The sequence below is a fragment of the Lagopus muta genome, chromosome 10 (assembly GCF_023343835.1).
Source record: "Lagopus muta isolate bLagMut1 chromosome 10, bLagMut1 primary, whole genome shotgun sequence".
Taxonomy (NCBI): Eukaryota; Metazoa; Chordata; class Aves; order Galliformes; family Phasianidae; genus Lagopus; species Lagopus muta.
The window spans coordinates 11,726,287-11,741,350 of record NC_064442.1 but is presented as its reverse complement, the minus strand read 5'-3'; the positions used below and the strand labels follow the sequence as shown (position 1 = coordinate 11,741,350).

General features: G+C 56.5%; 1 protein-coding gene across 1 annotated transcript; it reads left to right on the top strand.

Moving 5' to 3' along the window:
- The first annotated feature begins 1,676 nt into the window (after window positions 1-1,676).
- On the top strand, window positions 1,677-13,937 carry ONECUT1 (one cut homeobox 1). Its single transcript, XM_048956898.1, has 2 exons — window positions 1,677-3,024; window positions 11,909-13,937. Exons 1-2 carry the CDS (start codon window positions 1,962-1,964, stop codon window positions 12,196-12,198), a joined length of 1,353 nt encoding a protein of 450 aa, XP_048812855.1. The 5' UTR covers window positions 1,677-1,961; the 3' UTR covers window positions 12,199-13,937.
- The last annotated feature ends 1,127 nt before the right edge of the window (window positions 13,938-15,064 follow it).

The following is a 15,064-nucleotide window of genomic DNA, read 5'->3' as shown; positions in this document are numbered from 1 at the left end:
CCACATCCTCCCCGCACCGGGAGCGTACCGTTGCCAAGATCTCCCCGGGAGCTACGGGAAAATATTGTTACGAAAAAGCGGCGGACGGGCGGGGTGCAGGGCCCGTGACCCGCGGCCGTTACTCCCCGAGCCCCGAGCCGCCCCGGGCCGCGGTCCCGACGTGGGGTGTGCGGGGACCGCGTTCCTTTCTCGAAGAAAAATCGGATGCTGTGATTTTCCCCAAACTCGAGCAGGTGACTTCCGCGTGGCCGAGTTCGCGTTGGCAGCTGCTCGCCCAGTGTTGTACAGAGGAACTTTTGATTAATTTAAATTTAAATATTTAAATTGTACACAGATACGGTTATCGAGAAGCTGAGCGTCCCCATCAGATCCGGAATTCCTCGCGTTGGCCCGAAGAGCGACCGCAGCCGCTCGTCTCGCTCTAGAAATGCTTCGATGATTTCATTTTATTTTTTTGCCCGAGGCCACGAGCAGCTTTGGGTGCTCCTTTCCCGTTCTATAAGGAATGGGGCAGCGCCGTTCGGGCCGCGCAGATTCGGGCGTTGGGACGGCGCTGCGCTGCGCGGAGTTCGGTGAAGGGACAGCGGAAGGGCTTCAGGAAACACTCGGCGGTGGGCAGCGGCCGTCCCTCGGAGGCGCGATTCAGCGACTCTGAGTTTTGCCGTAAACGCACGCAGAGGTGCGTGGGGTTTTCATTTCAGGGAATCGTGTTTTTTTAGGGATAAAGACCCAAAGGCATCACCTTGGAGGGCCGCGCACGCAGCTCTGGGCACGCAGCGGCAGCGAACTCGAAGTCCCCGCACCCGCCTGGGGCACGAGGTCAGTGCCCCGCTAACGCCGCAGCGCGACGCGGGGCCGGGCCCGAGCGCGGGATGCGCCGAAGCGCCCCGTCGGGCTCCGCTCTGCGCCGTGCCTCGGCCCGGTGCTCCGTGACGGGGCGACGCAGGAGCGGCCCAGGGTTCCCCGTGCCACGCACCGCGCTGACAGCGCCCCGCAGCGCGGCCGGGGCTGCTCGTGGAGGCAGAGCCCCCCGCCTCCTCTCAGGGCTGCCCCGTGCCGGAGTGCTGAGCCCGTCCCCACGCGCCGGCTCTGCCCCGACCCTCCCGGCCGCGGCCCCGCGGCTCTCCCGCAGCGCGCCCGCCCCGCGCCGCCGGCGGGGTCCGTTATTGTTAATGGGCGGACAATGGGCACATCTGCCCGTTCTGCCGGGATAAAGGCACCTCCGCTTACGAGGGGCCGGCGGGGGGGGCCGCTTTTCTCTCTCTCCTCCTCCCTCTATTCTTTATTTCGGGGGGAAAAAAGGACCCAGCGGCCGCGCTGGGGCAGCTGCTCTCCGGGCACGGGCACGGCCCCGCAGCGCCTGGGGGAGGGGGGCGGTCACCGCAGGGAGGTGGGGTGGGTGGGCTGCTGCAGAGTGGGGGCACGGCTCACGGGGCGGGATCCGGGGGGAAGCGGGAAACCCCGCCCGGGCGGCGACTGCGGGGCTCCGGGTGGCCGCGCGGTACCGCGGCTGTGAGCGCCGCGCGCGGGGCTGGCCCCCTTAATAGGAGTGGTGACGTCACGGGGCGGGGCGCGCGGAGGCGGGGCGCGGGCGGGCGCGGGGCGGGGTGGGGCGGGGCGCGCATGCGCCGCGCGGAGCGCCGCGGCGCTGCAGCAGCGGAGCGGCGGCCAAACGGCGGAGCGCAGAGAGAGCCATGGCTAGAGATGGCGAGGGGCGCGGGCGGACGGCCGCCGCGGCTGCGGAGCCTGGCCTGAGGGAGCGGGGGCCCTAGGACCGAGCCGGCGTCGTCCCGCAAAAAATAAGAAAAACTCAGTTAACCACCAAAAAAAAAAAAAAAAAAAATCAAACCCAAGCGCCACCAACCCAGCGGCGACGGCACCGAGACCCCTCCAGAGCCGCCGCGTCCCGCGGGAGGAGCCGGCCCGCGCCCGCCGCACCACACGGATGTGCGCGGCCCGCGATGAACGCGCAGCTGGCGATGGAGAGCATGGGCGACCTGCACGCGGTGAGCCATGAGCCGGGCGCCGAGCTGCTGGGCGGCCCCGCGCACCCCCGCGCCGCCGCCGTGCCGCCCCGCGGGCACCTGGGCGGCCCCGCGCGGCCCGCGGGCATGGCGCTGCTGGACGGCGGCGACTTCCACCACCACCACCGCGCCGCCGAGCACGGGCTGGGGGGGCCGCTGCATCCCGCCATGAGCATGGGCTGCGAGACGCCCCCCGGCATGGGCATGAGCGGCACCTACACCACGCTGACTCCGCTGCAGCCGCTGCCGCCCATCTCCACGGTGTCGGACAAGTTTCCGCACCACCACCACCACCATCACCACCATCCGCACCAGCGCCTCCCGGGCAACGTCAGCGGCAGCTTCACGCTCATGCGGGACGAGCGGGGCCTGGCGCCCATGAACAACCTCTACGCGCCGTACCACAAGGACGTGGCCGGCATGGGGCAGAGCCTGTCGCCGCTGTCGGGCTCGGGGCTGGGCTCGGTGCACGGCTCGCAGCAGGCGCTGCCGCACTACGCGCACCCCGGCGCCGCCATGCCCGCCGACAAGATGCTGACGCCCACCGGCTTCGAGGCGCCGCACCCCGCCATGCTGGGCCGGCACGGCGAGCAGCACCTGAGCGCCCCGCCCGCCGGCATGGTGCCCCTGGGCGGCATCCCGCACCCCCCGCACGGCCACCTGGGCGCGCAGGGCCATGGGCAGCTGCTGGGCCCCGGCCGGGAGCAGAACCCTGCGGTGGCGGGCTCGCAGGCGGGCGGCGGGAGCAATTCAGGGCAAATGGAAGAAATCAATACCAAAGAAGTCGCTCAGAGGATCACCACCGAGCTCAAGCGATACAGCATCCCCCAGGCCATCTTCGCCCAGCGGGTGCTGTGCCGCTCCCAGGGGACCCTCTCGGACCTGCTGAGGAACCCCAAGCCCTGGAGCAAGCTCAAGTCCGGCCGGGAGACCTTCCGCAGGATGTGGAAGTGGCTCCAGGAGCCCGAGTTCCAGCGGATGTCTGCTCTGCGGCTGGCAGGTGAGCGGAGCCGCGGCGGGACGGGACGGGCCCCGCGCCTGTGCCCGGCCGTGCGGGGGCGGCTTGGGCCCCGTTCGGGCCGCGCTCGGCCCCGCGTCCCCGCGCGGTGCCCGCAGTGCCCGCGGGTTGCGGAGCTCACGCCGGGCGCCGACGCACGCGGTGGCCGCAGGTGCGGAGAAGCGCCTCCGGGAGGGCCGCAGTGCAGCTCCGGGCAGTGCCGCTGCCGGTTCCGCTTTGTCCCGCCGTGACTCGGGCCTCCCGCAGCGGAGGAATCGGCGGCGTTGCGCGGCCGGAACGGGGCCCGGGCTCTGCGCTGCCCAACGCCGCGCCCACGGGCTCGGGGACCGCAGCGAGGCCGGAGCTCGGAGCGGGTCGGGGCTCTATGTCCGCCCGTGCCCGGCGGGTGCTGCGGAATGAGAGTCGCGCACAGACGTGCGGGCCCGGCGTGCAGGAGCAACGCCGTCGACTGGAGTCGTTCGGTTTTTAACGGATTGCTGTGGTGATCGTCGCGCGGAGCGTGGTGGCTTTGGTGTGGGGATGAAAGGAGCGCCCCGCGGCCGTCCGGGCAGGTCCGGGCCGCGGACAGGGCCCGGCCGGGCGCCGTGTGCGGCGAACGAAGCGGAACGCGTCTCCTTTCCCGTGGCCTCCCCGCGCCTTCCCACCCCCGGCTTGTGCGGGACACGGGTTTAATATGCCGTGAGCAAGGGGCTGTTAATTAAGTGATAGGTCTCCACTAATTTGTCCCTGGAGAACGCGAGACAGTCGATCCGCCGGGGTCACCAATCCGTTCCGGAGAAAACAACGAGGGAAGCCGCTCGTCTCCCCACTCGCAAACGCACCGACGCGCGGTGCCGGCAACCGGGGGACCCCCGGGGTGCGCTCGGCCCGGCTCTGCGCTCGGGGCGGGGGGCGGAGCGGCACCTCTGAGACGCGGCGCGGATCCCTGTTCCTCCCGCGCCACCCCGGCTTCGGCCGCGCTCGGCGTCCAAGGTCCGAGCTCGGCAGCGCCCTTTCCGCCTCCTGCGCTCGTTGGGAGCCGCGCAGCCCCGTCCCGCGGGCGCTGAAGAGAGGCGGATGGGGGCCGCTTCCGACGTCTCCCAACGACCTCGGGGCCGAACCGTACGAACCGTGTCGTACGCCCCGAGCCCCGCTCGTGTGCGCGGATCGCTGAGGAGCGGCTCCCCGCGGGGCCGCGCGGCCCTTTGTTCGCTCCCGGTGCGCCCCTGCACCCGGGCGGCAGAGCGGGGCGGTCCCGGCAGAAGGACAAAGCCTCGTCGTTTCGCGTCCCCTTTCCGACTCTACTGGACGGCCGGCACCGCGGAGAAGCGGCCTGCCGGGGTCGAGCCGTTCCGGCTGCCCGGGGCCGAGGGGACGCGGGGAGCAGCGCCCGCCCCGCCCCGCCCCGCCCGGCCCCACCTGGGCCGCCCGCCGCACGTGCTCATTTGCATAGCGGCGTATCGCAGCCAATGGGGGCGGTCCTCGCAGCGCTCCTCCGGCCCGCAGGATTTGGCCCGCGCGCTGAGCGCCGCTGGCAGGAAGGGATGCAGGCGGGCGTAAGAGAGGCGGGCGGCGGGCGACCTCTGCGAGTGCGTCAGCTATCGATCTCATCTCGTGCAGGTTTTACATGTGTGATGACCTTACCGAATGGTAAAAACCTGCCCGGACTGATAATGATGTATGAACGTCAATTCAGAATATCATAAATTACTCCAGTCGGCGGCAATTAAATTTCACGTCCCAATTATAGCTCACTCCCGGGCGTTTACGGACAGTTGGCGGCGGAAAAACGCCCGGCTTCTTCCCGCCGGTGTCCCAGGGCCGCAGGCGGTGGGGGGATTCGGGGGGGACCCTCCCTGTGTCTCCGCCTCACACTCCAGCAGTCAGAGGGCTCGGGGTCTGCGTGGAAGCTGCTCTGGGGCCCCGGCGCTTCCCCGGGCTGCGTCTCGCAGCGTGAGCAGCGCTGACCTCTTTCAGCCTCCATCTTATTCACCCTATGTCCCCTCTCCTCTCCATTCTCTCTTTGTCTGCCCTTCCACTCCCCCCCATATCGCTCAGTATGTCTCCGCTCGGCTGTTTCTCGCTTGCTCTTCCTTCGGCCCCACACCGCCACCGCTGACACCTGGAGGGCAGCGAAGGGGCTCCAAGAAGAAACGCGGTTCGAAGGAAGCACCCGGCACCGCCGCGGCCCGTCGGCATTTCCGAGCGGTTCTCCTCCGCAGTATTTCCCAGTGGTGCGGGCCGTCGGGAGGGGTTCGGGGGTGGCCTCTGCTCCGGGGGTGCTGAGCGCGGCGGTACCCTCTCTTCTCCTTCTTCTCCCCACCCGCTGCATTCCGGTGACCGGGCTGTTGCTGTCTGTACCTACGCATCTTTTCTCTCCTCCCCGTCTCCTTTCTCTCTCCCAAACGAAATCTCGGCCAAGCCAAGCTCTGGGCAGCCTGCGAGGGTTTCTCACCAAATTAACTCTAAAGAAATCAATACCATAATCAGAGCGTTCTCCGCATTTATATGGAATCTGACGAGGGCCGCCCGCCCCGCTCCGGAGCCCGGTGCCGCTGTGGGCCCCGTGTTCTCCAGCCACGTCACTGTGGCGGGACCGACTCCCAGCCGCTTGCACGCACCGCATTCGCCCTTCGTTAGTGTCGGCCCGGCGGCTCCCGCCTCTCCCTTGTTCGTCCGTTCGTTCATTCCGATCCGCTGCGATTTTGACGAAACGGCTTCGGAACCGCTCCGTCCCTTCTGCTCGCGCCGCCCGGGGGCTGCCGTCGAACTGCCCCGGCCAAGTGCCTCCCGCCGTTCCCGTCGGCTTTGCGCCCTCTACTGACCGCCTCCGCGCCGGGCGGCGGTTGCCCGGGCCGGGACACCCCGACGGGGCGGGCGGACGGATGACGGCGTGCGGCGCCGTGCGGGCTCGGGAGCGGCCCGGATGGCGGCTGCTTCAGCACTGCGGACAGTTACCGGCGGCGCGGGGCCGCCCGGGGGACTCGGCCGAGGGTTCGTGGGAGCGCGCGGAGCCGTCGGGCGGTGCGGCTGTGCGCACGTCGCCGGGACTGACCGCGCTCGGCTTCGGCTGCGGGACCCCGCGGGCCCCACGCAAGGACGGAGTCGTTTCGAGCGCGGGAGCCGCGTGCTCGTGGCCCGCCTCGGGGCAGCGCGGTACCGGGTGTGGCTCTGCCCGGTGAGCTCCGGGCTCCCGCTGGCTCTCTGTGGCTTCCGCACCTCCGCGTGCGCAGATCCAGAGCGGCGATTTCGCCGCAGACATCGATGTCTCGGGGTAGATCACCTCCCGGCGGAGAGGCGACGGTCTCAGCGAAATTCTTCTGCAACGAAGCTCACTCGAGGCGTCCCGCTCCCGAGGAGGTCGGCCCCGCGATGCTTCTCACACCGGCACCGCTCGGGCACACGCTGCGGGGGACACCGAGCAGAGCGGGGGCTGCGGGGGTCCGCCCGGGGCTCGGGGCACGGCCGCAACACGGCAGCAGCCGCACTGCAGTGCTCCGGCGTGGGGACCCGGTGGTGGCACAGCCGTCTCAAGGACGCAGGGCAGCTCTCGCTGTTTGAGTACTGTCGGAATTGACGAAGGGCTTTCCAACTAGCGGGGGAGAAGTGGGGTCGGGCCTCAGGAAACAAGTCCGAGTGCCGCCCGCTCGGTACGTGCCTTCGAGGGCCTTTAAAATCCCAGCGAAGCTCTGGGAGCGGAGCGCGTCACTTCCACAGCCCGGAAACCCCATCTCGGCGGCTGCGGCGGAACCGGGGCTGGGGCGCCCGCACGGCAGCGAGGCGAGGGGCTGCGGGGGCGGCCGCAGCCGGGCGCTGCGGGGCGTTGCGGAGCTGCACGGCGCGGAAGCGGCGATCCGAGGTCGCCACCCAGGGGCCGGCAGCCGCCAGCGCTCGTAGGAAAGGAAGGGCTAACGTGATTAACATATTGATGGAGTCGCAAAAATCATTCATTAAGGCAATTTAATCTTTGCTATTAAATGTCCTTTCAATTCATTTGGGGTAATTAAGATGCCGTTAAAGTGATTAAATTCTAATTACTTATGCTAGACAAAGAAATATTTGTCACAGTAATATGGTTAACTAAAGACCCGGCTCCAGAAATTCAGCATTTGCTGTAAATGATATAGCAGGAATATCGGGTGCTTCCCCCATTGATCCACTTAGCGGCAGGCCCTGGGTGGCCGTGGCAGCTCATGCAGGTGCTCACGGGTCTGTCAGCACTGCGGGCATGTGGAGCCCGGAACCCCACTGCAGAGTCATCACGCCTGAGCCCGCCTCGCTTTGTTATTCCACTGGCAGCAAATTAAGGTCAGATTTTAATACAGTGCAAGCAGTGAGGTGTTTGGCACTGGCAGTCTCAGCTGGGATCCATGCGTTGGCAGGGTGATGTTGGGCTGTGAGCTTCCCTTGCAGATACATCCTTAACTCTTCTCATGTTGTGGAACAGCAAAAGGGGCGTGATGGCAGAGAAATAAGATCCAGAGCAAGTGATGTAAATACAGATTCCCAGAGAGACAAAGTGCTGGATGGTACCGGGAGGATCTAGAGAAGAGAACTGCCTGCCTTTAGCTCATGTGGTGAGGTCTCTGGCAAGGTAGCTTGTCAATTGTAGGCCCCTCATCTTGTCTCATATTCTCTCCAAATAGGAGGTTTTAGCAATTAGGAAAGATCTCTCTGCCTGCTCCAGAGGTGTTATTCCCATGACAAGGATGGAGCTTATCACCCTTAATTGTATGTTATCATCACTCTGAGTTTGCCATATACTTTTGGCTACTCACTCCCAGCATGTCCTGTAGCCATGTGACTGGGACCACCTCTGATGTCTGAACCAGGCTCAGCCTCTGATGGAAACCCCACTGGCCTGCCAAAGGCAGCCCCCTCTGGAGGAATTTCCCCCCAGGATACTTTCTGGGCTGTACTGCTGAAGGCTTTTCCCTCTCTGAAATTGCTGTTGGATGTGTTGCAGCGTTTCAAATGGAAAGCAGGTGATTTAGAGTCCCAGGGTGTTGGTGGGCCCCATTTGGATTGCCAAGGCAGGTGCCAGATTCTACAGATGGAACGTGGCAAAGATCAGAAAATGCATTAAAGAAGGGAACTCTGACAGGGTTTTGATGTCTGTGACACATGCCCTGCACAGATGGAGTCAGAATAGCAAAAAGATTTCATTTTGCCAGAGGAGGGGGAAAAAAGGGACCCTCACAAAACTTGTGAGAACTCTCATGTCAATCTCCCGCATGCCTGCTTGTGTTTCCTGCAGCATCCTGGTCTGCAGCACTTTGGCTGGTTCCTGGTGCAGCGTGAACTCCACACTGCTTCCAGAGAACCCTGCACTGGAGCCTCTGAGAGAGGCATAATGCTGTTTCGTTTTTTTTTTTCTCCTGCCTGTCTGAAGGAAAAATGCTGTGCTTATGGACAGTGACGTTTTGCTGTGCTTTGTCCCAGTGGCTGTTCCCCCACACCAGCAGTGTCTGGTGTCTCAGTGTTCATGGCTGTCTTTCCATCTTGAAAAGGAATCATGAAGCAGGGAGCCCTCAGGGTGCTGCGTGCTCCCTTGCCGTTACCCGCTGCACCTGCAGATGTGTGTGTGCCTCAGCTCCATCTCCCCTAGGTGCTTGAAAGCGGCTGTGCCACTGAGGGTTCCTATGGCCTCCTCCTGTGTGTAGTTCCTGGCTCAGTCTCCTGGACACGGCTGTGGTGGGACTGCAGGATAGCATGCTCAGAGCAGTGAGGAGATGTGCAGAGCTCCCCAGCGCCAGCAAGTGAGCGCAGCCACATCCCTCAGGCGGCTCGTGAGGAACAAAGGGAGACAAAACTGGATTGATGGGCTGTATCAGGAGAATTGCACGTGTCAGAAATATCTGCTGCTCAGGGCACAGGAAGATAGAAGTGACGGGGAGAGGCCAGAGTTCAGCACTGGATTTATAGGGCTCCTTCTAGCACTGATAATATTGCATTGTCATATCTGCACCTGTGTTGCCAGACTCAAAGGGACTATACTCTGCTGTGTTGTCTTTTTTAAACTAGGCTTTCTTTAGGCTCTTTCCAAAGGCATCGCGAGGTGCTGTGCTGTTGGGCGGAGGGCAGGGCTGGCTGCGCTGTGTGCTGTGCATGCTGCGCCGTGCTTACATCCGTGCATCAGTGTGTGGTAAGCAGTTCTAAGATGGGCTCTGGCGTTTTACCAAAAGAGGTGCCAGCTGGTGTTGGTGAGGCCTGTGCCTCCAGCAGCTGCCCGTGCCACAGGAGCTCTGGCTGCAGCGGGCACTGCTGCTGTGTGGGCATGGCCTGGGCAGCGCTGCCTCGCAGCAGGCTTCACCTCACTATGCACATTTGTTCCCTGGCAAGCTGGAAGCTATAATTTATTATTAAAATTGATTGGCTCCAATGCAGGAAAAACGATCGTCAGGAAACCCTATTACGGTTTTTCATTATCACCATTATTTATTTTTAAGTGCTATTAATATTCCCGGGCCCAGACAAGGCAGAAGATGGAGGCGGGAGCCGCCTTCCCCGCTCAGGCAGAAGCCTGGCAGCCCTGCTGTGAGCTCTGTGAGCCAGGGAGCTTTACCATGGGCCAGGCCTTGGAACCAGCAACCTGTGTGATAGTTTGTGAAAGTTCCACGTCCCCGCTGTTCTGTTTTGGTCTCTTCCCTTCATCAGCCAGCATAACAGCTCATAGGAAGTCAGTCTCAGCTTGTATGGTATCACCGGTCACCTGTGAAGTGAGGTGCTGGACAAACTGAAGAGAAGCAGGACATACTGAACTCTGAAATCTCTGACATACTGAGCTCAGCTTATTTGCATCATGGAACTGACAGAATTTGTTCTATTCTGCTCAGCAGTGGGCACTTTTTTCTTACCCATGGGATGTTGCTAGCAGTAGTCATACAGCTGAACTTTGAGAGCAAGGTATTGGGTAACTGCTGAGACATTTTCTAGGGAAATAATTATCCAGGAATATTAGATCTCAGAAGCAGAAGCTCAGGTAGACATGATACGCGAGTTTCACAACATGTGGCTGTTTTGTTCTCTGTGATTTCAGAGAACCCTTGTGCTCAGTGGTGATGGAAGCCCCGAGGTCAGCACAGCCAGGTGAGCCAGCTCTGTGTTCCTGCTGATGTGGGCCGCACTGCTGGTGTAATTGGGGCTGCGTGGCAAATGATAGTCTCTCTGCACAGTCTGTCCAGGTGAAAACTGGGATTTGTGTTGTCTTTGGAAAGGTGTAAAGCAGTGTGAGTAGAAATGAGCTGTTGGGGGCAGCTAATGTGGAGTGGGTTCAGCTTGCCTCTTTAGCTTCTCCCTCAGGAGCTTCTGACCTCAAATGTTGAGGGGTATAAAAGTTGAGATTCCGTCTCTCTCTCCTGCACTCCTCATTTTGAATACCAACTGGTTACTAACAGACTATTCCTGCAATAGTATTTTTAACCCACGAGTTATCCATGTTTACTTCCAGTTGGGACCCAGAATTATTTCTGAATTCAGTGTAACTATTTCACTGATCCCTGCAGTGGGTTCACCAGCTTAGTTTCGTGAGAAACCTGTTGCATCAAACCTGTTTTTCAACCCAGAAGTGATACCATATTTTAGAGGTTAAGATGTAACTTCAAAGCACTCTTCAAAGGTTTTCAGATAAAAATAGCCATAGAAGATGTGAGTCTGGCACATCAGTCCTTATGATCATATGGAGGGGTGCGTGGCTGAGACCCACACCATTAGCCTCTGCAAAAGCATCTGCATGGATGGGGCTGGAAGGCAAGTGGAGGGGCAGACGGTGTGTGACCGTTCTTCTGTCTCCCTCAAGCAGATACACCCTCGTGACAATGCTGGCCCTGGGTAACAATAAAAGGTGGAGGAAGGATCTTTGTAAAATAATTTGTTGTCTTCATTCTATATCCATGAGATAGGTGGTTTTAATATGATCAGCACTGATCTCCACAGAAATAAGGGCTAGGATCTCCACAGAAACAAAGGCAGAACATCCATATTCTTTTCAGAAATACCTCCCTAAATCAGCATTAAAGGACACTGTTAGAGTGGAAAAAAAAAGAGGAAACAGACAACTTCAGACTCTTTTGAAAGTGAGGCAGACCAATCTGTCCTCCCAGGGAACCTTTTTATCCTGGCTAAATGCTAACAATATGAGCTGGCAGGCGGTCAAAGGCTGCAGGGGACTTGGAGCTGTGCTCCCAGCTCCCTGGTTTCTGCCGAGCAGGTGATCTGCAAGGCAGATCTGGGGTTGTATGGCCTGTCAGTGGTGTGTGGTGTAACAGCTCTCTGAAAGGGAGCAGAAGGGAGAGAGAGGACAGAAGAAAGTGGAATTGCGTAAGGAGGAGTTGGTGTGCCATTGTTCTGTGTGAAAAGATGGTTCTTTCAGTCATCATTCTGAGCTGTGAGGTGGTATCAGGGTCCTGTTTTCTCCCAGTTCCTTATTTCTCAGCCAAAAAAAAGAGGAAAACCATCAGCAACAACAAAACAGAAATGGATTCGCAACAAATAGGGAGGATTAAAAATGCAGGAAAGATTGGCTTAAGAGCTCTGTGAATTTCCACTCTACGTTCGAGGGATGTTGCATAGTTCAACCATGTCAAAATTTAACCTCTCAGGGACAGCTTCACTGAGTTTTAGCAGACAATGGCAAAGGCATTTTTTAATTTATTTCCCTTAATTTTTCACAGCTTATAGTGTGTTAAAAAATAAACCCTTAAACTTGTCTTTAAACTGACTTGTGCAAGTGCCTGTCGGTGGACCCACAAAACCTGCATGTAAGTGCATGTCTTATCCCACGCCACACATCCTCACCAAATGTAGAAGCCAAAGTGAATGCTCCTTTTATTCTGGTTGTCTTTTACCACTCTGCCAGACCTCTAACCAGTGCTCCGCTTTCTTGCAGCGTGCAAGAGGAAAGAACAAGAGCACGGGAAGGACAGAGGGAATACCCCCAAAAAGCCTCGGTTGGTCTTCACGGATGTCCAGCGTCGAACTCTACATGCAATATTCAAGGAAAATAAGCGTCCATCCAAAGAATTACAAATCACCATTTCCCAGCAGCTCGGGTTGGAGCTGAGCACCGTCAGCAACTTTTTCATGAATGCACGGAGGAGGAGTCTGGATAAGTGGCAAGACGAGGGCAGCTCCAATTCAGGCAACTCATCTTCATCAAGCACTTGTACCAAAGCATGAAGGAATTACCACAAACTAAACCTCGGTGGAAAAGCTTTAAAAATAAATAAATAAATAAATAAAGACAGACCGGGACCTCAAGATAGCAGGTTTATACTTAGAACTATTTGAAAAAAATGTTATTTATAAGTCCAAAGAAACCAAAGACTTATTTCACCTGCATTATGACTTTGTTCTAAGACACACGCTTTAGTAGGATGACAACTTGCAAAAAATAAAGAAGAGAGTGAAATGGAATGAACAAAGTGGAACACGGAGAGAAGAAAAGTAGACCACTGGCCTCACACCTTCATCCATGATCATCTCCACCGTCCTTGGCTGTGTAGTGGTTTGGAGCATAGTGATTTCTTGTCATTGAATGGACATCTTGTCAGATATGGCTCTTCATTTCCACAGCGATCGCCATGAAGGTGTGCAGTGTGTCCGTGCTGTGTACACACCGGTGGTAGGGACTGAATCAGAGCTGGTTGGCAGAGAGGGTCGTGCGCGGCATGGCCAGCAAGGCGTGGAGTCGTCCGAATGCATTTGAATGGTAGTGTGATTTTTGCTGTTTTGGTGTTTGAGCTTCCCCGGCGCGATGCCCGGACACGAGTTCAAACTAGGCAGAGAAATTTTGAATGGTACCTAAACCAGTGCATTCTCTTTGTTTGTTAAGGAATGTTCAGATTTAAAAAGGGAAACTATTCCATCCATAAAAGTTGACTAGCTACCAAAGAACACATTTAATAATTATATTGCAGGTATTTTATTGCAATGATTTTAATATTCCAAAGCTATTTTTACACAAAATACTATGTAGAGTTATAGGTATAAACTAATCTAACTGTATAACACATAAAACTTGTAATCAAGACTGTTATTTGCCATTAGTAATGTCACGTTCTTGTTTCTTTTCACGAATGGCAAGAAAGAATGGCACAATGGGGCTGGGGCCCAACACCTGGTCAATGCTCATTGATGTTAGGGAGCTTTTTTTCTTTCTTTCTTTCTTCTTTTTTTTACCTACTGACTTCTAGGCAGAGGAGTAGCGATATATGTGAAGACTTGGGGGTCTTTTCCCACTGAAAGCTGGTAGGACATCGGGTAGTGTGGATGGCAGCAGCTCTGGCAGGAGCTCTGGACGTGCCATCGGGAAGCCAAGTCGTGGCTCCTCTGAAGTTGATAGCAGTGTTCCCATGACACAAAGGCACAGCCTATTGTCATGTGGCTTCCTGTCCACGTGCATCAGGCTGAGCTTTCTTCCGTGCATTCTTTCTTGCTCATCTGTTAATCCAAATACTGCATGAAGTAGTTTAAAATTCATAGTTGGAAAGTTTAACTGCTCTGTTGCTGATAGAACCTCAGAAGATAAACCGTCCCATCCCTACTCTGATAAAAGTAAAAAGAAAAGCATGCAACATCTGCAAACTGAATTTTAGTGTAAGGGGAAATTAGACTTTAAAAACCAATTGGACTTTAAAAACAAATTTTAAATACATGTGCTTGTTAGATTTCTACTGGTGTCCTGAATTTCTGTCATAATTCTACTAGGCATATTAAATTCCAGAGTAACCAAATACGCAGGTTAGGCCCAAGAAATAGGCAATCTTACACTCTTTTTTATTTCTCTTCTCTTCTCTTCTCTTCTCTTCTCTTCTCTTCTCTTCTCTTCTCTTCTCTTCTCTTCTCTTCTCTTCTCTTCTCTTCTCTTCTCTTCTCTTCTCTTCTCTTCTCTTCTCTTCTCTTCTCTTCTCTTCTCTTCTCCTCTCCTCTCCTCTCCTCTCCTCTCCTCTCCTCTCCTCTCCTCTCCTCTCCTCTCCTCTCCTCTCCTCTCCTCTCCTCTCCTCTCCTCTTCTCTTCTCCTTTTAAGGGAAATTAAAATTCTAGGTAAACTAGAATTCTTCCAACGTGAGCCATATACAGATTTTTGTGATGCAGCCCCTCAAATACCAGTGGCACCATTTATTTCCCAAGATGACAGGGTCTAGTCAGGTTTCAGGGTACATAGGTAACTTCCAGTAGGTGTTTAGAATTAAACCAAAGTATCTCTTTATTAAAACACAGTCAAGTAAAACCAAGTAAAACAGATATTTCTCCCCATTTTTCTATGTTAAACCCAGTTTAAGAATGTCAAAGCAAATGCCTATTTAAACACAATCTCCAAGGCTTTAGAACTTCTAGCTTACCTTAAAATTTAGAGAGCTCTCTTTTAAAGTGTTCCATTCCCACCAGAGTATAACTGACAAATACTAACAAGCTCACCTATAAAGCATCTTATGAATGCAGTTTCATTAGTGTGAGATTAAAAAAGGACAGTGATAACTAATGTTTTAGGGTTTTTTTTGTTTTGTTTTGTTTTCCCAGCAGAACACTGCTTTGTAACGTACCTATAGTTTAGAAAAGAAAGCCTTATTTATTTAAAACTTGAGAATTTAAAAATGCAGGGAAATTCAAAGTACATTGCCGCATTTTTTAGCATTTCCATTGTATTGTCCTCAGAGTCTGCTTGCTGAAACCAAAGAGAACTTTCATACCAGCATTAAATTTGCACCCAATATGCAATTTCAGGATCTCTGATACACACCCACCCGAGCCCCTGAGTAGATCTATGTGTCCATATATGCACGCACATGCCCTGTATATGTGTGTATACATGCACACGTATCCACACACACCAAAACTGATGCACAAGTTATAGATTTTAAGTGTTGTTTTGTTTTGTTTTTCTACATGCCTGTTGAGGTATCTGTAAACCTTTTGATTTTTTTATAAGCCATGGAGAACAAAACCACCCTTGCCACAAGCAATACGCGCTTCGTACTCAGAACAGACCAAGAACTCACTTTTCTTTAATCGCGTTCAGCCCGCGCAGTGGATCCCTACGGGA

Bases quoted from the DNA above. Each gene is read 5' to 3' on its own strand.
- ONECUT1 (XM_048956898.1), top strand. From the start codon at position 1,962: ATGAACGCGCAGCTGGCGATGGAGAGCATGGGCGACCTGCACGCGGTG. The intron at 3,025-11,908 runs GTGAGCGGAGCC...GCTTTCTTGCAG, and splicing joins GTCTGCTCTGCGGCTGGCAG to CGTGCAAGAGGAAAGAACAA.